We start from the raw sequence: 20,769 nt of genomic DNA, 5'->3' as shown, positions 1-20,769 counted from the left end.
GACAAATAAGTTAATCAGTTTATTAAACATTGATATATCAAGTCCATAAATAATTCTCTTGCATTAACATCATAAAAATTCAAGACAAATGGAAAACTTTGGCAGATAAATATACACACACACACATATACACACACTTAAAGTCATTTTTTATGTTTAAGATATTTTATATGCTTTTCTTAGTTTTCTATTATATAGCTTGCTATTCTTAGCAATAAATAAATAACAATAGTCCAAGAAAAACTGATTTTTTAGTCTTTGTTATTTTAAGAGCATAATAGGCTTGCTGAAGCACTAGAATCACAATATTTTACTAATGCTGGTATAACAGTGGCTCCTGTCTGGGGTTATTAGTAAAGGATGGGGCAAATCAGAAATGCTTCTGAAATTAAAAATTCCTTCTACTCATATTTTATCCTGTTTCTTATAATCATTAAGGATAAATACCAGAGTACAGGAAAACAATACGTTACAAATAATCTTGGAGACTTGGGAGGGTTTTCTACCCACCGCTCAAAAGAGTAATAATAGAGAAAAGATGAAATATGATAATAAATAATGGTGGGGATGTGGAGAAACTGGAACCTTCATACACTTCTGAAGGAAAACTAAAACAGTGTAGTCACTTTAAAGCCAGTGTTACGGTACATCAAGAACCTAAATGTAGAACTCCATATGATACAGCAATTCCACTCATGGGCAGATAGCCAAGAGAAATGAAAAAAAAAAACCAATAATGCTCTGCACAAAACTTGTATATAAATATTCATAGAACAGTATTCACAATGGCCAAAAAAGGATAAACAACTCAGATGTTGATTGACAGATGAGGGGATGAACAAATGTGGTATATCCATACAGATGAATATTATGCAGCCATAAAATGGGATACTGACACATTACAATGTTGAAAACATTAAACTAAGCGAGAAAAGCCAGAAGCAAAAGGACACATTTCATGTTTAGATGCAACATCCAGATCAGGCAAAAGTACAGAGACAGAAAGAAGATTAATGGTTTCCAGGGGCTGAGTGGAGAGAATACAGGAGAGTGATTGGAAGGGATACCAAGTTTCTTTTCGTGGTGATGAAAATGTTCTGGAACAAGTTAGTGGTGAAGGTCAGATAATTCTATGAATACAGTAAAAAAAAAAAAAAAAACCTCTAAGTTGTATACTCTATAAGCATAAATTTTATGACACTTGAATTCTATCTCAAAAATTCATTTTTCAAAAAAAAGCCCTGCAACATAAAATTAATTTTTAAAATTTATTTAATTGGAGGCTAATTACTTTACAATATTGTGGTGGTTCTGATCTAACATTCACATAAGGGAAATCTTTCTCCTTTTCCTCTTTCATGAATAAAATTTGTAATAACTTCAATTACCAGTTCCTCCAAAAGCATATTTCACATTAACTTTGCCAGTTTCACATGAGAGGTGAAATTGTATTTCTTATTTTGAGAAATCAAAAACAATGAAACCAGCTTTCCCTTAGATGAATCCTTCCTTCTCCTCCAATGTGTACTGATCTGGTACCAAGAACACACCTGAGGCTACATGCCACCCAAGAGGAGGAAAGTTTATTCCAAGCTGTCTGTTTATACGGTGCTTTCTCAAAAGCCAACAGTACAATTCAATAGGGTGTTATTAAGTTTCAGAAATGTCAGTGGACAATTAGATGGTTTTATTGATAAAGCTCTGAGCAAATATCCAAACTTTTTTTTTTCCTCTTTTAATGCAGCATTGAACTAGATGGAAATTGAACAAATCTCAGAGCTAAAGTAGACTGAGTGAGTGAGTGTGTGTGTGGGTGGGTGCGACGGGAAGAAAGAGAGAGATTGTAGTTCTCCGTATTTTCACTCGTGGATGCTGGAGTCATTATTCTGAAAAGGCAAATTTTTCCTCATTCAGGAATCTCAGCTACCTTTTAAATAAGATACGTGTGAACTGAATTCACTCGACTCACAGGGTGAGAGGTGGTGGGTGGCAAGGCCTGAGACCCTCACTTACCCCTTCCCGAGCATGGCAGAGTGGCACTTCCCTGGCACTTTCTGATGCTCTCCTCCGTTGACAGCGGGCAGGAACGTGGGTGTTCACACTTCTTCCCATACCAGCCTACTTTGCAGTCACATCTTCCACAGTTACACTGCCCGTGACCTTCACAATGAGAGTAAGTATATATGTATATTAGTGTATGTAAAAATGTATTATATATATACACATACACATGTATATGAGAAAAATATACTGAAGTCAGAATCAGTCTCCAAACAGTGAGTGTCACAAAGAAGTCAGGATCTCCATCAGCACCACAGAAAACATTAAGGCAAAAGTCCATTTTTCAACAACGTTCTTAAATACCCGAGCTGTATTGATTGATCATGAAGGGTAAAGAAAAGCAACAACTCCAGATCAGATAAACAGGTTCGGAGGGCTATCAACTTGAATCTTTCAAAATCCAAGTGCATGAGATTGAATTAGGCTGCTGGGGCCCAAATGGAGGGTTTAATGGATCTGGCGATTAATTCACACGGAGGAGAGCCATAGGAAATGGAAAGCGATTTGTTTTTGAAACAGGGTCTCAGCTCCTGGAGTCTCCCAGACTTTATTTTCATGACCTTTTTACTACCCACAACCCTTGAAGACTAATTTCATACACACAAAAGAGGTCAGGAAAGAAATTAATTTCTTTACACATGGAAACACAGCCTGCAAAAAACTGTGATAAGTGGTGATATGGTATAGCAGAAAATAGACCAGGTTATCAGTCATATAAGCAAGTTCAAATCCTGACCCTGCTCCCTACTGAATACAGCTGGTCAAATGACAGCCTCTTTGACATTTAGGTCCTTCATTTTAAACCGCATTATCTATCCACATTTATCAAGAAGTATATACTGTATCTTAAAATGCTACATAAAAATGAGCTATTGTTATTTTTATTCATTTGAGCCCACACATCTAACCAAGCAGGAACAGAAAAGAATGAATAACTTAGCTGAGTTTTTCTAACTCTTCATAACCGTTCTGAAACTCATTATTACAAACACAAAGTAAAGTAGATTTCAGTAATTCCTCCAAAAATGCATGAAGGATTTTAAAGGAAGTGGAATTATACTTTCCTTAAGTAAATCAAGTATGTTGGTAATGGATGAAAAATCCATGCTATTTTGCATTTTGCATTCAGTTCAGTTCAGTCGCTCAGTCGTGTCTGACCTTTTTGTGACCCCATAGATTGCAGCAGGCCAGGCTTCCCTGTCCATTACCAACTCCCAGAGCTTACTCAAACTCATGTCCGTCGATATTAATATATATCACAGAGTATGAAAACTGGCCTTCAGTGAAGACTGGCCTGTTTTATCAGTATCTCATGAGGTCTGTGGGCAGATGTCCATCTGTCAAGTTTGAAGCATCTGTCTATCAGGAAGCTTTTCATTGTAAACCAGCTTCTTCATGGAATAAATCATAAAATCATAGTCAAAGTAGGATGAGCTATTAGGGACTACGGAACCCAAATCTCTCATTTACACTAAATTCCATTCAACAAGTTTATTGAGCACCTGCTATGTAACAGAATCTATGGAACAAATTGCTGTTGATACTAACACTTTGTCTTAGAGCTCATAATTTTAAAGGAAAATTTTTTGATTACTAATAGATACATATGACATGTGACTATGATCATTTAGACCTTCAAACACAAGAATTTTTATTATAAAAATTTAACTTACTAACACTTATAGCTCTGAGGTTATTGGGTTCCCTAGCTTCTAGCCATTTATCCTAGCTTACAAAGTTCCTCCCCATCTTCCCTGTCCTGATATAATTTTTAGGGCAAAATTTGCAAACAGAGTTGTATTGCAAATGCATAGATAAAAAACAGGTTTTAAAACAAAATCTTTAACATTTAAAGTACAGTCAGTTCTGCTGTTCTATGAGAGCCGGTGACTTTGAAATTCTGGGAGACAAGCAGCATCATTTGTAGGGCACTTGAATGTGCCAGGAGGATGCTGGACAAAGTACAGAACATGCTGCCATTTGTGGAAGACGAGCTGATACTTCAACAATAAAACTGAAAAACACAGATTGAAAGAGGGGGAAAAAGGCTTTTCTCTTGAAAGTTTAAAATAGCTGTGGAAGTTAGAACAAAGCATCCAGTAGGTGAGGAGGCCAGGGAATTCCTAAGTACTCAGGAGAAGGCCACCTCCTACTGCAGATGCTTGGAATTCACAGGCAGTGAGAGTCCTGGTCCCTTGGCATGTGGAATAAAGTCAGAGTCTGTGTGGACAAAGATGGGGACTGATGGGAGGATATTCTGAAGTGCTATAGTTGGCTTCAGAGCAGCCATTACAGGGACTTCCCTGGTGGTCCAGTGGCTAAGACTTCACGCTCCCCAGGCACTGACCCAGGTTGGATTCCTGATCCGGGAACTAGATCCCACATGGTGCAACTAAAGATCCTAGAGCATGCCACTGCGAAGATCCTATGCATCACAAATAAGATCCAGTGAATTCAAATAAATGATAAATTAAAAAATCAATAAATTAATAACAAGTAATTTAAAAATAAGTAACCATTTTCTAAAAAAGAATAGCCATTACTTTCTGTCTGAGGTTCATTCACATGTCAACATTAAAAAAAAACACTGCAGTGGCAAAAAACAAATTTGTGAAGATGGTCAGATACTATTAATAGAGATTCTTGAAATTAAAATCTGGTCATTATATTCAGAAGTCAGATTAATTGTGGGTGCTTTAACAAATGTTTAAAAAATGTGCAGATGCAAGTCTTTCCCCTTGTTGCCCTCATATCCACTCTCTTCTCTTTTTGTTCTATTTGCCTCGCTTAGTCCTTACTCTCTGTGCTTTTGCCCCTAACGTTATGCGGCTTCACTTTTCTGGCCCTCTGCTATTTCTGAGCACTTCTACAAGTTCTAGGGGAAACGTGGTCCAAGAGGTCTTCATTTCTATTTCCTGTGCATTTCATGCAGCATCACGGACCTTCTCAAGGATTACTACTCTGAGTTTATGCGTCATCCTAGGCATCACCAACTCCAAACAAAAACGGGAAGAAGATATAAACTGTGCCCTCACTTTCACCATATGTGTGATGATCCTTACGCTTCTGTGTCTTGGGCTCAGCCTTGGACCCCAGCCCCTGCCTCATCTGAGCAAAAGGCACTCTCAGAAACAGCTGCGGTCGATTGTGTACACACTGGAAAGAACTGATGGGATATTGTCATTGCTGCAACTGGCCTGGCTGAAAGGTCTGGCCTCTAAATAGAAAGGATCAAAGTGGGAGAACACTGCCTAGTTCAGGATGGCCCCTAAGCCTCGTCAAATCATCCACGTCTATGCCCTCTACACTTTGCTACCAGAAGCCAACATCCAGTGAATAAGTTCAAGCTGGGGAAAGAAGGGTTATGAAAAAAATGAATGACTTGGGTAAAACATTCACAGTGAAAGTAATTCCCAAGAGTCAGTGAGTATACGGCAACCAGTTTAAATGGTGAAATAGTGGCATACAGAATGTTTTTGAAGGTTTCATTGTTTGGGGAAAAGTAGGTATACCTAAATCCAATACCCTGATGAATATCACAGAAGAAGCAAATGTAAAAGTAATAGAGAAAAGGCTTAAACGTAACTCTAGTCTAGAATGGTGAAAAATAGTATTGACAGTGTATTGCTAATCTAAATGTTGACCAGAGATTAACCTGACAAGTGAAAACATAAACAAAACTATGCTTTCACAGTTGTAAAAATTATATTTTTATTATAAAATTATATTCAATAACTTAAAAGTCACATGCTGCCAAAAATAAGTTATGGATTCCCTTCTAAATGAAACTGTACCTTTTTCTACTAAAATTCTTTACGGTATTTCATCAGTGGGTTTAGGAACCCACTTAGAAATGTAAGGTATCAATACCAGGTTCTGAAGCAGGTATTTAGCTTTTCAGAAAAGACAGGAAATCAAAACTTGAAATTGCAATTTCTCTTCTGAGGTTACTAGTTTCTCAATTTTAGAGCGATAAAATGAAGAGGATGAAAATGCTTGTTTTTGATTCATAAGTTTAGAAATGATAAGATCTATTTATCATGAAAATCCTTTAGACTGTCATAACATACTATATCAGAGTCTTTCATAAACAAATAGAGAAAAAAGCAAAAGTGAAGAAGTTAGGAGATCCGTGTCCTCCAGTCAATGGTTCACCTTTCCGGGCTCCATCTCACTTTATCTTTAAAGTGAGAGACCTAGAAGAAGTGAATTCTCCCACCCTGATCTGAAACATCACGTTTCAGTGCTAATGTGTCAAATCTAGGTGTGTATGTATCCACATATATTTGGCCTTCAGGAGTTCATTTCATTGATTCTAACAGAGATTCTTTTAAACTCTGTAGACAAGGGAATCAACAAAATAGAGAGGAAAGATACAGAATGTTATTGTTTTATTGCAGATATTAAATACATTAGAGAACTGCTTTCAAAGGCCTATGAACACTCCTTAGACACACACACACATTCATGAAAAGGGAAAAACAACAGTGTCTAGTGTTGGCATGTAAATAGGATCACAGCCAGAACTGCATCACAAGGGTGGGGAGCTGGCAGCAAGGGACATCAAAGGCATCACGGCCACGCTGAGCATCAGGGGCTTCCCTAATGGCTCGGCGGTGAAGAATCCACCTGCCAGTGCAAGAGACGCGTGTTCGATCCCTGGTCCAGGAAGACCCATAAGCTCTGGAGCAACTAAGCTCCAGAGCCTGGGAATCGCAGCTAGTGAATCCCATGCATCCTAGAGTCCAGAAGCTGCAATGACTGGGGCCATGCACCACAGCCGCTGAAGTCTGCGCGCCCTAGAGCCCGCGCTCGGACACAACAGAAGACCTCGCGTTGACAAGCCCACGTGGGCACCGCAAAGGGAGAGAAGTCCCCGCCCAGCCCGCTCAGCAACAAAGACCCAGCACCACCGAAACCTTCTTTAAAAAAAAAAAGAAAACTTTCTTAAAAAACAAAACACTGAGCTTTAAAGGCTCTCAAGAAATTATAGAAGAGGTTGCTGACACCAAAGCTGTTTTGTGTGTGTGATCATTGCACTCTTTTGTGTTAAGCTATCTAACCTCAGAAACATCAACCCAGGACATATGTAGTTCCATCCATTCCAGAATGCTCTTCTTCCACAGAGGCTATTTCTCTCCTTGAAAATGAACAAAAAATGCTCATGAACTGGAATCTGGTATTTACAAGTTGCTTCTCACAAGGAAATGTGAAGACCACGGAGAGAAAAAATTGGGGGAAATGAATTCGATCTAACACTTGTCATTTTTTTTTAAATCCACTTGATATATTATTTTTCCCTTTCAAGACAATGTAAACTGAATGTATGTAACGATTTCCTTCCATTTCTTTCCTTAACTCTTTGTTAATCCACAAAGACAAATTTCCTCCTATAATATGGTTCTACCAAATGAGTCTACTTTCCACACTAAGGGAACTCTAGGCCAGGACTAACCTTATATTTTCATCATTTTGCTAGGCAGGAGCAAGCTGAAAAAGTGGAAAGTCACACTGCAGCATATTTTTTCCTATTTGGGAATTTGGCAAAATGGATCAGACTGGTAAGCAGTCATCAGGAAGAAGGAGTTATTTCAGAATCAGAAAGTCAGTTCAGGGGAGCAGTTCATAGAACTGGAATAACAGAGCAGCTGATATACTTCAGGATGGCTGGTCATGCCGTCATTTCAGTCACACTCAAAACGTGTCTAGAGTATCCTCTTTGAGGCATGTACATGCGTGTGTATCTTTTGTGGATATATGAGTCATATGTGTATATGGATGAATTCATGTAACAGTGAATAGGAGTGAAAGAAGTGTGAAAGAAGTGATAAATACACTTTAGGAGTGAAAGAACAAATAAATACAACTAATTTATTTGGGAGCAGGGATCATATTTTAAAATTTGTATCACATCTCCTGTACCCATGATGGATCAGGCACAAAATATTTACATTGAAGTGCATCATTGAATACATGAATGGAAAGAGTAGGAATGAATAAGTAAAATTAGAAGGTCAATTAAATGAACCAACTATAATCCAATGGGAGATTTCTCTTGGACTTAAATAAACTCAACACTCTCAGGGTGGCTGGAATGGGAGCTAAAAATAAAGCTTCATTTTATCTGAGTCTTATTACACTCCAGCCTGGCATAAATCACTAGAGAATATCCACATCCTTGGGGTACTTCTATCTCATAACACTAAGGTATTACCACACTCAATAGTCAATTGTATGGCTCTCTTCTCATGGTGCAACTCTGGGCAACTGGGAAAATTGTGAAGACTAATAATTTACTAAGCACTGTATATAGAATTCTAAAGATTTACTAAGCATGAAGAACTACTCCAGAGATTGACACCCACCCCAGATCAAAACAATGTTCAGAGAAGCCTAGTTTTATAAGAATTTTAAGCATCCAAAGGACATCCCTTTCTTACTGAAATAAAGTAAAATTGAAGCATCCTCTGTGCATCATTTGGAGATTAAACGACATGAGCACTTCAGCTCAAGTTGTTTTCAGGTGACACTTAAGGGCGCTGTGAACTTTGTCAAGTCGCTAATTTTCTTTGAACATTCCCTCTTACACGTAGATAATAATGTATCCCTGTCTGAGTCCGTGCGAACATAAAATGGAATGAGGTGTGTGAACGAACTTGACAGGTGTCTCTCAGAATAAGATCTCTGTTAATGAGTTTCCTCTTGCTTAAATTTCTCATGTTAGGTGTGGGAGGCAGACTGTGGAGAACTGGCCACATTCAGCTCACTTCAACAAAGGAATAATAAAATCACAATCACAGCCTGATGCCTTATTGTTCAAATCACAGCCTACGACCCCATCACGTCTGTGAGCCTATTCAGAAAATTCTCCCAAGCCCAAGGGATCATCAGAACAGGGCAATTCTTCTGCAGGGGGAAGCTGCAGGAGCCAGCTCCCCTCGGCCAGGCCAGAGAAGTCTTTGCAGTTGCATCATCGTAATTAAAAATGGCAGCTCTTTTATCTGCCTTTGCTGGCAAACTGTTTCTGGAGACAGAGCTCCCTATATATTTCCTTACACCAACCAAGCAATCAAGCATGAACATGTGTCTACGCCTCCTGGATCGTCCCATGTAATAAAATCTATTACTTCATTTTTGTTGAGTGACATTTTTTAAGATAAAACGGACTGCTTATTGTTTTCCTTTGCACTATTGGAAATTCTGGCAGGGTGGTTTGTTTTTTTTTTTTTTCCTTTTCGTTTAGATTGTGTGTGCTTAGTCGCTCAGTCATGTCTGACTCTTTGCGACCCCGTGGACTGTAGCCCGCCAGGCTCCTCTGTCCACGGGGATTCTCCAGGCAAGAATACTGGAGTGGGTTGCCATGACCTTCTCCAGGGGATCTTCCCAACCCAGGGTTCAAACTCAGGTCTCCCACATTGCAGGCGGATTCTTTACCAGCTGAGCCACCAGGGAAGCCCAAGAATACTGGTCTGGGTAGCCCATCCCTTCTCCAGGGGATCTTCCCAATCCAGGAATGGAACCAGGGTCTCCCGCAACGCAGGTGGATTCTCTACCAGCTGAGCTGCCAGGGAAGCCCCTTGCGTTTAGATTACAGGCTCCCTGTCAAGGATTATGTTTGTCTCCTCATTGCTGGAACCAGTGACCCAGATGCAGCAAAGATGCTGGCAAGGAGTAGCTGGTCCATATAGAATTTTTGAATCCCCTAATTGATATTCAATTGTAGACTCAATGCAGGACAACTTTTAGTATATAAATTATACCAAAAAAGCAATGCAATAAACTGCCTACAAGAGCCACACTGTCTTTAGTTTTGCACTGTGTTAGTAACAGCTGCCTTAAGGGTGCCTCTCCTGTTCGGGGTCAAGTCTGCCAGCTTTGTGTTCTCACTGCTGAGGATTCGATACGTGGAGGTAACGGTTCTTTTTGGTGAAAGATTAGACTGCTTTTCAGAGAGTGGGTGTGTTTTCATCTCAAATCTTTGCCCAATGTGGCGAAGTCTCTAAAGGGTTTTCAGGTTGATCGTAGGAGTCCTATGGGTCTCAAATTCTTCAGAAGGCACATTCAGTTCTTTCACGGTTTCTGGGAGAAGCAGAATAAATCTTGAAAAGAGGGAAATGAACATTTTCATATTTAAAAACAGGAATTAGGGACTTCCCTGCTGGTCCAGTGGTGAAGACTCTGGGCTCCCAGTGCAGGGGGCTCGGGTTTGATCCCTGATCAGGGAAGTAGATCCTATACGCCACAACTAAGACCCAGCACCATCAAATAAAAGAAATAAATAAATCTTTTTAAAAAAGAATAATAATAATAATAAAATAAAAACAGGAGTTAGGGAAGCACTTACCAGAACAGAAGTCATCAGAATATCTGTCATAGACAGCCCGGCAGTCCCTCTCATCACACTCACAGGTGTCCCCATGAATATCCCCCCAGTCTCCAGTGGGGTCCACATCGTGGCAAGAACATTCACCGCACACACAAATCCCTAGAGGGGAAAAATAATTTTGTATGGGTAGAAAGAAGAAAAATCATGAAAGAAAGCATCTTACCCATTGCTCTTTCTTCTGTTGTTCACTTTATATTTGGAAAATATACGTGTTCAGGAATTATAGTCTATAGAGGAAAACACCACCTAGAGTGGCCAGTAGAGATCCTTCATAAACAAAAGTTATTATCCATGCCAATACTTCTGTGGGATTGCAGCATGTGTCAGGAGCACCGTGCTGGTAGGACTCAAAGATAAGACCAACACAATTAACAAAAAATGTCACCCTTGCTCTCAAGAGGTTTACAATTTATTCGACCCCCCCAAAAAAAAAGTGAATAAAAAAACTAGCATGTGAAGCACTAACATTTACTAGGACGTAAATACTCTAAAAGTTGGGAAAGTGGAAGTCAATGTGAGCAGAAGTAATTAAGGTCGATGGTCTGGACAAGAAGAGAGAAGGGGAAATGTTTTAGGAGCTTTGGAGGTAGAACAATTCAAGGGAGGTCAAGAAAGCGAGAGTGAGCCAAGGAAGGTGGCGATGGACATGGGATCCTAAGCAGACCTGACCCACTGGAGCAGAAGGAGCGTATCCAGAAAGACTGAAAAGCGGGCACGGCTCGATCAGACGAGCCCAGGCTATAGAGGACACTGAGGCAGGCGGAGAGCTAGAACTCTGGCTTTTTGGAGATTCGTATAGAGAAGTGTTAAGTTGTAAATCATATAACGTTGTGTGAACTATTAATAATCAGCTTTAGGGCAATGATCTTTAGATCATTTGTGAAAGGAACAAAATTAAATCCCTTTCTTACCTCTTACATCAAAGTCAATTCCAGCTGGACTAAAGATTTAAGGATATAAAACCATAAAATGTAAAATAAAATCCATTTTTATCCAAAAACATCAAAGCAAATTATTTAAAGAAAAAATAAAAGAATTAACGACATAAAAATCTAAAATTCTGGCTGAGGGCAAGGCACCAAAAACAAACTAAAAGATAAAAACAGCTGAAACATGTAGGCATATGTATTTAAAAGACGAAGCTACTTTCATAGACATAAGCAATTGTTATGAATGAATTATCTAAGGACAAATATGCCTACAGAAAAATAGACAAAGGACACTAATTGGAAGTTCTGTAGAGAGAAATAATGACGATAGATCAATGTAAAAATGCTTACAACTCAACCTGTAATGATTAAGGGTTAAGAGAACTTTAAACAACAGTGAGTTAGAATTATTTCAGACATCAGATGGACAGAAATAAAAAAGATTGTTTTAGGATCAAGAGTTGGTGCAGGTACAGAGTATAAAATGTACAACTTCCTGGATGGCAGTTTCACAACATAGACTCTTTAGATGTATGTTACTTATAACATAAAAGCTCACTTCAATTAATGTATGTAGAGGAAAGGAAAAGAACTGACAAGTACATGTATAGGAACATTAAATATGGTGGCATCATGTCATTGAAAAACCACTAGTGATCTAAATGTCCATCAGTAGGGTTCCTACATAACTTATATAATAAATGAAAACATAAGTGAGTTAGTATGATAAATAATCAGACCTGCTCTGCACAAATTAAAGAGAGGACTTTTCTTTATAATTTTTGTCCCAAGTTCAGGCCTTTTGCTTTCCTTTCTCTGTGTACAGAAACTGGGCATATTTTACTTTTCTGTGTCAACCTTTAAAAGATAAAACTGGTGGTGTGTTCAGGCTTTCCATGCAAGCATTACCTATTAAAATGTATCATTCATTTATAGAAATGCAAAAAAAATAATTTTCCAGCTTTCTAGATTTTAACTTTTTTATTGAAGGAAACTGACCACTTACTGATAACTTCAAGTAGTCAGAAAAGCCCAACATGGCTATTTATCTACCAGGAGAGCTGACAAAGGGAAAAAGAACACGTATTTTCAAGAATTTTCTTCCAAGTGTTTAATACTAGTTGATTTGATATCAACACTTAGTTAACTCACTTTAAATTACATGATAGCAATACTAATATATTTTTTAAATTCCTGCCTAAGGTCAATCTCAATTTCACATGGCTATATTTTATTCACTATCTCATTTTTATTATTGTGTATCAAAGCTAAATGACTCCTATCAACTCAGTATTGTAACCAAGCCTTTGATTGACTCAATTAAGACAAGTGTTTTCTGGAATACTCTCTGAATAATTAGATGTTCACGCTGTAGCTGGTTCCGTCAGTCAAGAGACATTTAACAGAAGTATCTACAAGAATCGCCTTTTCACTCTACCATGTCATTTCTGGAGGGCTGCCAAAGAAATTACAGTCCCTGAGTTAACTATTTGTTCAGTGAAGCTGAAAGTATGACAGCAACTTTCTTATCTTTCTGTGTTCTGCCCAGTAAAAAAATAAGAAAGGGATGCTTGTTGGTATAGGAAATATTGATTTACATCAAAGTCAAACCCTATAAAAGATGACTTCCACATGGAAGGAAATACACAGAAAAGGTGAGGTAATAATTAAAAGCTTTGTTTTTTCCCCAATTACGTAGTAATGAGTATGAAAGACACACCTCTGTTACTGCAGACTTTGCCATCTGGAGATGTACATCTTCGCTTGCTCTCCCAGGGGGTGATGTCACACTGGAATTCGCATTTATCTCCATGCCAACCAGCCTGGCAGTAACAGTTTCCACAGTAACACTTTCCGTGGCCTTTACCCAAAATGAATTTTATACAGTGAGGAAAAAAAGCAGCTTTCAAAAGCAGAATTAACTTTCTACCTCTTGGTGATCACTTCTGCCTTTGGAAATAATCAACCTGCTCCACAGTTCTTGCTTAAAATAATCAGATTATGTAGTTTGCCACCGAAACATCATAGGTGTGCCCATATCTACATCATCACACACATAAAGCAAGTCAAGGTGTCCTCTAATTTGTCCTAGCCAGTTGGCTGATGAAAATGACAGAATGTTCAAGAAACTGCATGAAAGACAGAGAAAGCCTACCAGGCCTCCAGTCACAAATGTGTACATCAAACTCAAATGTTTATAAGCATTCACTCTGAGAGCATTCCTTGAGTCATTTGAAATCAACCATGAGATACCAATGGTGCTTACTTCTTTGGATGCACAGTATTAATGACTGAGCCATTTCTTTAGTCAGAGGAAACATTTCATCTTTTCATTCAACAGTATCCGACAAGCTATTGTGTTTTTACCACGTGGCAGAGGGTTTCAGCTAAATCAACTTTTAGTAGTTACTTAAACTACTAACTGCAAATACAATAGCATGGACCCTTGGTATTAAAGTCAAATCCCCTTCCTATCTGTCAAGAGGATACAAGTGCTAGGTAAGGGCAGCCCACCGTTTCGTCTCCAGCTGCCCCCCCACCATTGTAGCTCCCATTGCTCCACAAACTATTACTCTGCTTGTTCGTACTTATGTTCATGCAATTTGTAATGATGTCACCTCATCACTTTCTGTGCCCATGTCCAGCAACCCTACAAATTCCCAGAAGATGACAAGTCTTTTTCACCCCAAATCTCCTTGTGTATCCTCTTTTTTTCTGTAGCTATGTCAACAACCGTGAACGTGTACTCTTGCACCTATGATGAAAAACAGCACCGTTTTGGTTTTCAGTCTGTTCTTTCTGCTTCACATGAATTTATCCTTTATCAGTCTATGGCTAAAGGCTTTGCTCTTGCCTCTCTCTTCTCCATCCGCCATCATCCCAGAGAGGGGCTATTTTTCTTTCTAAACACTCTGGCATTTCTGGCCAACAGCAGGAGTGTCAGTAGGGCCTGGTACACACACATATGAAGGGAAAATACAATAAAATATGCTGGTCTCGGGCTATTTTTGCCTCTCAGATGAGACTTCCTTCATGCAGATACATATCAGAGAGACAGAGAGAGTCAGAGATGAAGAGAGAGCGCTAGAGTGAAATACAGAGAAAGAGACAAGGGCCCAATGTATAATGTCATGTTTTCTGTCTAAACGAGCTGCAATTGGAGTATCTGCAGAAAACCTCTTCTTAAGCTGGAGATGGGGCTTCCCTGGTGGCTCAGATGGTAAAGAAGCCAGCTGCAATGCAGGAGACCTGGGTTCTATCCCTGGGTTAGGAAGATCCCCTGGAGAAGGGAATGGCTATCCACTCCAGCATTCTTGCCTGGAGAATCCCATAGACAGAGGAGCCTGGCGGGCTACAGTCCATGGGGTCGCAAAGAGTAGGACACGATTGAGTGACTCAGCACACAAGCTAATAGAGAAGGGTCATTTCTACAGTAAATTTTAACTTTTTCACTTAAGCTGACATAAAGACCATCAAATGATTTCATCAACAGTAAAATATAAAAGCTATACATTTTATTCATGGACTTAAAACTATCTCTACATGTATGTATACAAAAATATCACGAGCCAGTGTTATATCACAAGCCTCAGGAACCTGAGGGTTACACTGAAAGGAAACAAGACAATTGCTTACTAAAAGCTTTTCCTAGAAGTCAGGTTTTTTGTTTTTTGTTTTTTTTTTAAGACTTGATTAACTTCTTAAAGTAGAATTTCCTTTAAGTAGATTATACTTAAAGTAGTATAATCTCAGAAATCTTCAAAGTTTTATTTCCTCTGTCATTATAAGAAATTTATGTAACATGTAGCAGTTTGTTAATCTCATGGAAGGCTTACCATGAGATTAACAAATGATCATAAATCTTCATTCCTCATACCCAAATTCTTTGTATGTTTATAAAATTCAGTACTGACAAGGTTATACTAAAAAATCATTGAGATGGAGGTGAACAGGATTATTAGAATAAATCATGTAAAGCTATACCATATGCAGATATGGAAAATTAAGCAGATATCTTCATAATTCAAGTGAAAATACTATAATAAGACATGGCTGGATAACCAAGATAAAATATAAGCCTTAGGACAATACACAGCCCAGACAACGAACATCATTCTTGGCTTTGTGCAAACTGATAGAGTAAGAAAATCTCTTTTTGAATTGCTTCCCTATTGGGCTGTAAAATCACCTCTCAACAGACTGTTTTCTTGTGAATGATACATGGAAAATCTAGAATCCTACACAGTGCCATCACCATAGGATTTTATGGGAATGTTGGTTGTCTGTGGTCAGAGAGTTTGCACTGTGAAATTGCTTTAGCCTCAAACCAACAGAAATAATGAGTGGAAAGGTTGAGCATTAAACATTTCCTGTTTTTTCCAGGTCAATATTTATATTTACACACTCAAATAGACTTTGCTTTGGCAGTGTGTATCAGAAAACACTGGCTCCACACATGTTCCCTTCCTCTTTTTTGATCTGTGATAACTGCAAATGGAATATCAGGAAGACAAACATATCACATGTGTGGGCAGCTTTATCTAATTTCTAATCATTTTGGAACAAGCCCTTTAGCAGAACTGTCTGAGCAGCATCAAGCTTAGGTCACTGGGTGGAAAAAATGAAGGTTCTTCTCTTTGTTTGTTTTATCCTGGTTGGTGGTACAGCAAGGACACCAGAGAGAGAGATCCGAGCTGACCTAAAACAAGGGCATCTGGATGACCACAGGAATTGAAGCCTCAATTTGTTTTGTAAACAAAGCGGCAGCTTAGTGACACTTTATGGCTTTCTGGTTCCTCCCCACCCCGCTGGCTCCTGATCCTTTCAGGGAAAATACTCCTCTGAAATCACCCATTTGGTATGCAGGATAGGATTCCGTGGATGGAGTCTCTTCAGATTTCAATGAAAGAATTAATTACTTATGGATAGAGAGATTAGGCCAGAGGTAAGAAGGATAAAATGTTTCATAACAGCAGCGAAGAGTGCTCCCAAACTGAAGTGATTCTCACTGCTGTTTACTTTCCTGCCCTGTGCCAGTCTTGGTTGAAACCCTGGGCACAGAGTTACAGAGAGGGAAGCAGAAGAGAAGGGAACTATTAATATAGTACAAGTGGTAAGAAGGGCTTTCCTTGTGGAGCTCCAAACTCCAGGGCAGGTCTCTCTGGGGAGCAATCAATCACACAGTCTTTGGCATCAGACAGTACGTGTGTGTGTGCAGAGTCACTCAGTCATGTCCAGCTCTTTGCAACCCTTTGGGCTGCAGTCTTCCAGGCGCTCCTCTGTCCATGGGATTTTTCAGGCAAGAATACTGGAGCGGGTTGCCATTTTCTGCTCTAGGGAATCTTTCCAACACAGGGATCGAACCTATTTCTCCTGCATTGAGGCAGGTTCTTTACCCACTGAGCCAGCAGGGTAGCCAGGCATGAGACAGACAGGAGTCTAAATTCTATTTAACCCTGGCAAGTCATTTCGGATCCTGGTAAATTATCTATTGAATAAGAAGTACTCATTGCTGCTCTTGACATTAGCAAGCCTGCAATAATTGATACAACAGCAAAATGGACTGAGTAATGGTTGTCCATAGAAACAATCATGAAAAAAGTTATCTAAGTGTGTGGGGAGGGATAGATTCCAGGCTAATAATCTAATTGGTTTTCAACATCCCCAATAGCACATGACAGTATTTACAGGGTTATGGTTCAAAACAGGAAAGAAAATGAAATTAAAACATGCAATAGAGAGACTGGGAGAAAAGAGGTGAAATAAAAGCAGAGCAAAGAAGACAGATTCCACTAGGAATACTTCAGAACCATGCAATTGGCCTGTTGCCCTAATGATCTGGCTCTTCTCTGGGAACAATCTGATTCTGCATTTAAAAGTACTAGAAAACAACAACAAAATTCTGTAAAGCAATTATCCTTCAATTAAAAAATAATAAAAAATTAAAGAGAAAAAAATACTAGTCTGCTCTAAATATCATATGATATCACTTGTAAGTGGAATCTAAAAAAAATGATACAAATGAATTTATTTACAAAACAGAAATACATGCACAGACATACAAAACACACACTGTTACCAAAGGGGATACCAGGGATAAATTTGGAGTTTAGGATTAACAGATACACACTACTCTCTATAAAATAAACAACAAGGACCCACTGCATAAGACAGGAAACTATATTCAATATCTTATAATAACCTACAATGGAAAGGAATCTGAAAAAGAATATATATATGCACAAATATACCATCTGAATCACTATGCTGTACGCTTGAAACTAACACTACACTGTAAATAATACTTCCATAAAATGGTTACAAAATAAAAATTATAAACAATTTTTCACTGGAAAAGACCCTGATGCCTGGAAAGATTCAAGCAGGAGGAGAAGGGGATGACAGAGGATGAGATAGTTGGACGGCATCACCGACTCAATGGACATGAGTTTGAGCAAACTCCGGGAGCTGGTGAAGGACAGGGAGGCCTGCCGTGCTGCAGTCCACGGGGTTGCAGAGAGTCAGACACAACTGGGTGACTGAACGATAGCAACAAAGCTTTATTAATCTGCTCTGAATGCCTTAGTCTATATTTCCTTATATGAAGTATTTTCCAAATAAACACAGGTTCAGCTTAAATGAATAAACCTAGTACATAAACTCATAGAGATAAAAGTTCAGTGAAACCCGTGACAAAATCAAGTACTTATATTGTTTTTTTGCAAAGTTAACATACATACCTCCACAGATTTCTTCTGTTTCATCATCTATGCATTCTCTGTCATCACACTCACAAAATTTACCATAAACAAGTCCATTTCCATCTGAATTATCACATTTACACCTGCCACAGTGACATGTACCTAGACCATTTAAAACAAAGCAAAAGTTATTTGTTAAATGCACATAAATGATAATTAATGAATTTTAACCTCTCTTTCATGGATAAAGACAATTCCAATCAATTTTATATTCCTATTAGGTTTTACTGTGGGTATGATGAGATGAATAATGACATTCTTTTTTGAGATTATTGTAGCTCATTAGTTACATTTTATAGCACACAGCTATTATGATTGACCTCTAATCGTTTCATGAATGTAAATCTGAACTCCCTAAGAGCAGAGTTACATTATAAATGTCCATCCAATCAATGCATGAATGAATATCTTCTGATTACACCTGGGTCTGAGTGAACTAAAGCAGAAAATGCTAAGCTTTGTGAGAAAAGTAACCTTGCTTATCTTCCTCACCAGTTATTTATTCAATGCTTTGTGCAATATTTGAGCTTATTATTTATATAATAAATGTTTGTGGCATTCATTATTAAATTTAAATAAATGAAAAAACTCAAATGTTTCTAAAACCTTCATATCTGTAGCGTTAAAGTGATACCCATGTCCCTATGACAAAGGGCCCAGAGTGGGTTTTCCTTACGCCTGGAGTCCTAGAGCCTCACCAGACTCTCAGGACAGCTCAGGGTGAAACAGAGACACCAGAGCTATCTGGCCTACCGCTCTCCACATACCCAGTCAAGTGTAAAAGGATTTGACTACAACCCGAGAGTGAGTTCACTGACAATAAAACAGCGTTCAAAAGATACTGAGAAGTAGCATGTCCACTTGAGTAGCTTCCTTTTTAATGCTTATGTTTTAATCTTTAATTGATATCACATCCGTCACCACAGAGTAACTGAGACTTTGTCATTCGCTAGATCTCATCCTAGTCTCTGGAAATGCAACAGGTGATCGATTTAGCCATAACCTCCTCTTAAAGCTTTATATCAGTAAAAACCAAAGTGATACAATAAATGGAGAAGTGCAGAGTGTTGCAGAAACTCACAGTAAGGGGATTTATCTGAGACCTGGTGGTCAAAGGGTCCCTGGGAAATGGCTCTTAAACTGAGAACTGAAAGCCAAGAAAAAATAACAGCTAAGAGAAGTGAGATGGTGAAGAAGCCCACTTCCAGCAAGAGACAAAAGCAAAAGCTCTGCAGTAAAAGAGGAAATAACACGGGAAAAAAGACAGCTGGTGTATAGTGGAAAATAAAGCAGAGGGTGTCATGCAAGGAAAAAAAGGCCACTAATGGTGAAGTTTATGGAAATCTAAAAGGCTGAGCACTGAAGAATTGATGTTTTCAAACTGTGGTGTTGGAGAAGACTCTTGAGAGTCCCTTGGACTGCAAGGAGATCCAATCAGTCAATCCTAAAGGAAATCAACCCTGACTATTCATTGGAAGGACTGATACTGAAGCTCCAATACTTTGGCCACCTGATAGGAAGAGCCGACTCATTGGAAAAGACCCTGATGCTCGGAAAGATTGAAAGCAAAAGGAGAAGGGGGGTGGCAGAGGGTGGGATAGTTAGATAGTATCACCAACTCAATGGACATGAATTTGAGCCAACTCCAGGAGATAGTGAAGGACAGGGGAGCCCAGTGTGCTGCAGTCCATGGGGTTGCAAGGAGTCAGACAAGATTTAGCAACTGAACAACAACAAAGAGGTCACATTAAAGATTTCCAACTTTCATCCAAGAATAATGAGAAACCATTGAAATATTTCAACAAGGGAGTCATGTGATCATGACTCATTTTCACCAGGTTATTCTGGTTGTCACATGGCGAATGCATTGAAATGAGGCAAAATGGATTTGAAGGGATGTTGGTCCATCAGTCTGCAGGAAAGAAGATAGAGGCTGACCCAGGTTATGGTCATGAGTTTAGAAAAAAGGAAATACACATGGGGATATTTTCAGGAGAAAGAAAAGATGACTCGGTGACTGGTTTTGAGAGGTAAAGGATGGAAAGGAACTAAAGATATTGAAATTTGAATTGAGCTACTGAATATTGGAAATTCTCTATGTGTTGAACCAGAAGGAACATGGATTTTGGACTAAGGAAGATCTGAAGCTAAATCCAGGTCTTAATCCCCTCTAGCTGTACACTTTTGAGGTCATTATTTTTATTCCTAACTCTCAAATTCCTTATCTGCAAATAATGTCTACTTCATAGAGCTACTTCGAAGAACAAGTGATAAATATATCACCCTGTCATCTTTCTAAAAACTCTATTGTGTCTAGCACATTGTAGACTTCCAGAAAATGCTGGGTTCTTTGTCTTCTCCCATTAAGACTTCGAGTACATTAGTCATATTCCCAAATATTTTCTCCAGACACATTTTATATTTATAGACCCCACTGTTTCCTGGTTTTCAACCCTCTGTGTGATTCTGTTACACGGGTCACTTATTTCTCTCACAGTCACAAATAAATGGTAATTTCACAGAACCTGAGCTTGTTATTTTTCTTCCTTGAGAATGCCTGTGTGAATTTTACTTTTATTACATTTCATTTTCTTGGGTTTTTTTCCCCCTGAAAACTATTTTGATTTATAAA

General features: G+C 38.7%; 1 protein-coding gene across 1 annotated transcript in view; it reads right to left on the bottom strand.

Annotated features, from left to right (window-relative positions):
* Window positions 1–20,769, bottom strand: part of ITGBL1 (integrin subunit beta like 1) — a 220,320-nt gene that overhangs the window by 101,448 nt on the left and 98,103 nt on the right. Inside the window, exons 4-7 of the mRNA XM_052650281.1 lie at window positions 18,117–18,239; window positions 13,097–13,237; window positions 10,406–10,546; window positions 2,014–2,160 (exon numbers count right to left, since the gene is read on the bottom strand). Coding sequence (XP_052506241.1) covers window positions 2,014–2,160; window positions 10,406–10,546; window positions 13,097–13,237; window positions 18,117–18,239 — 552 coding nt within the window. The remainder of the gene's footprint in view (window positions 1–2,013; window positions 2,161–10,405; window positions 10,547–13,096; window positions 13,238–18,116; window positions 18,240–20,769) is intronic.

The sequence above is a fragment of the Budorcas taxicolor genome, chromosome 12 (genome assembly GCF_023091745.1).
Source record: "Budorcas taxicolor isolate Tak-1 chromosome 12, Takin1.1, whole genome shotgun sequence".
Classification (NCBI taxonomy): Eukaryota; Metazoa; Chordata; class Mammalia; order Artiodactyla; family Bovidae; genus Budorcas; species Budorcas taxicolor.
This window is presented reverse-complemented; position numbering and strand designations above follow the sequence as displayed.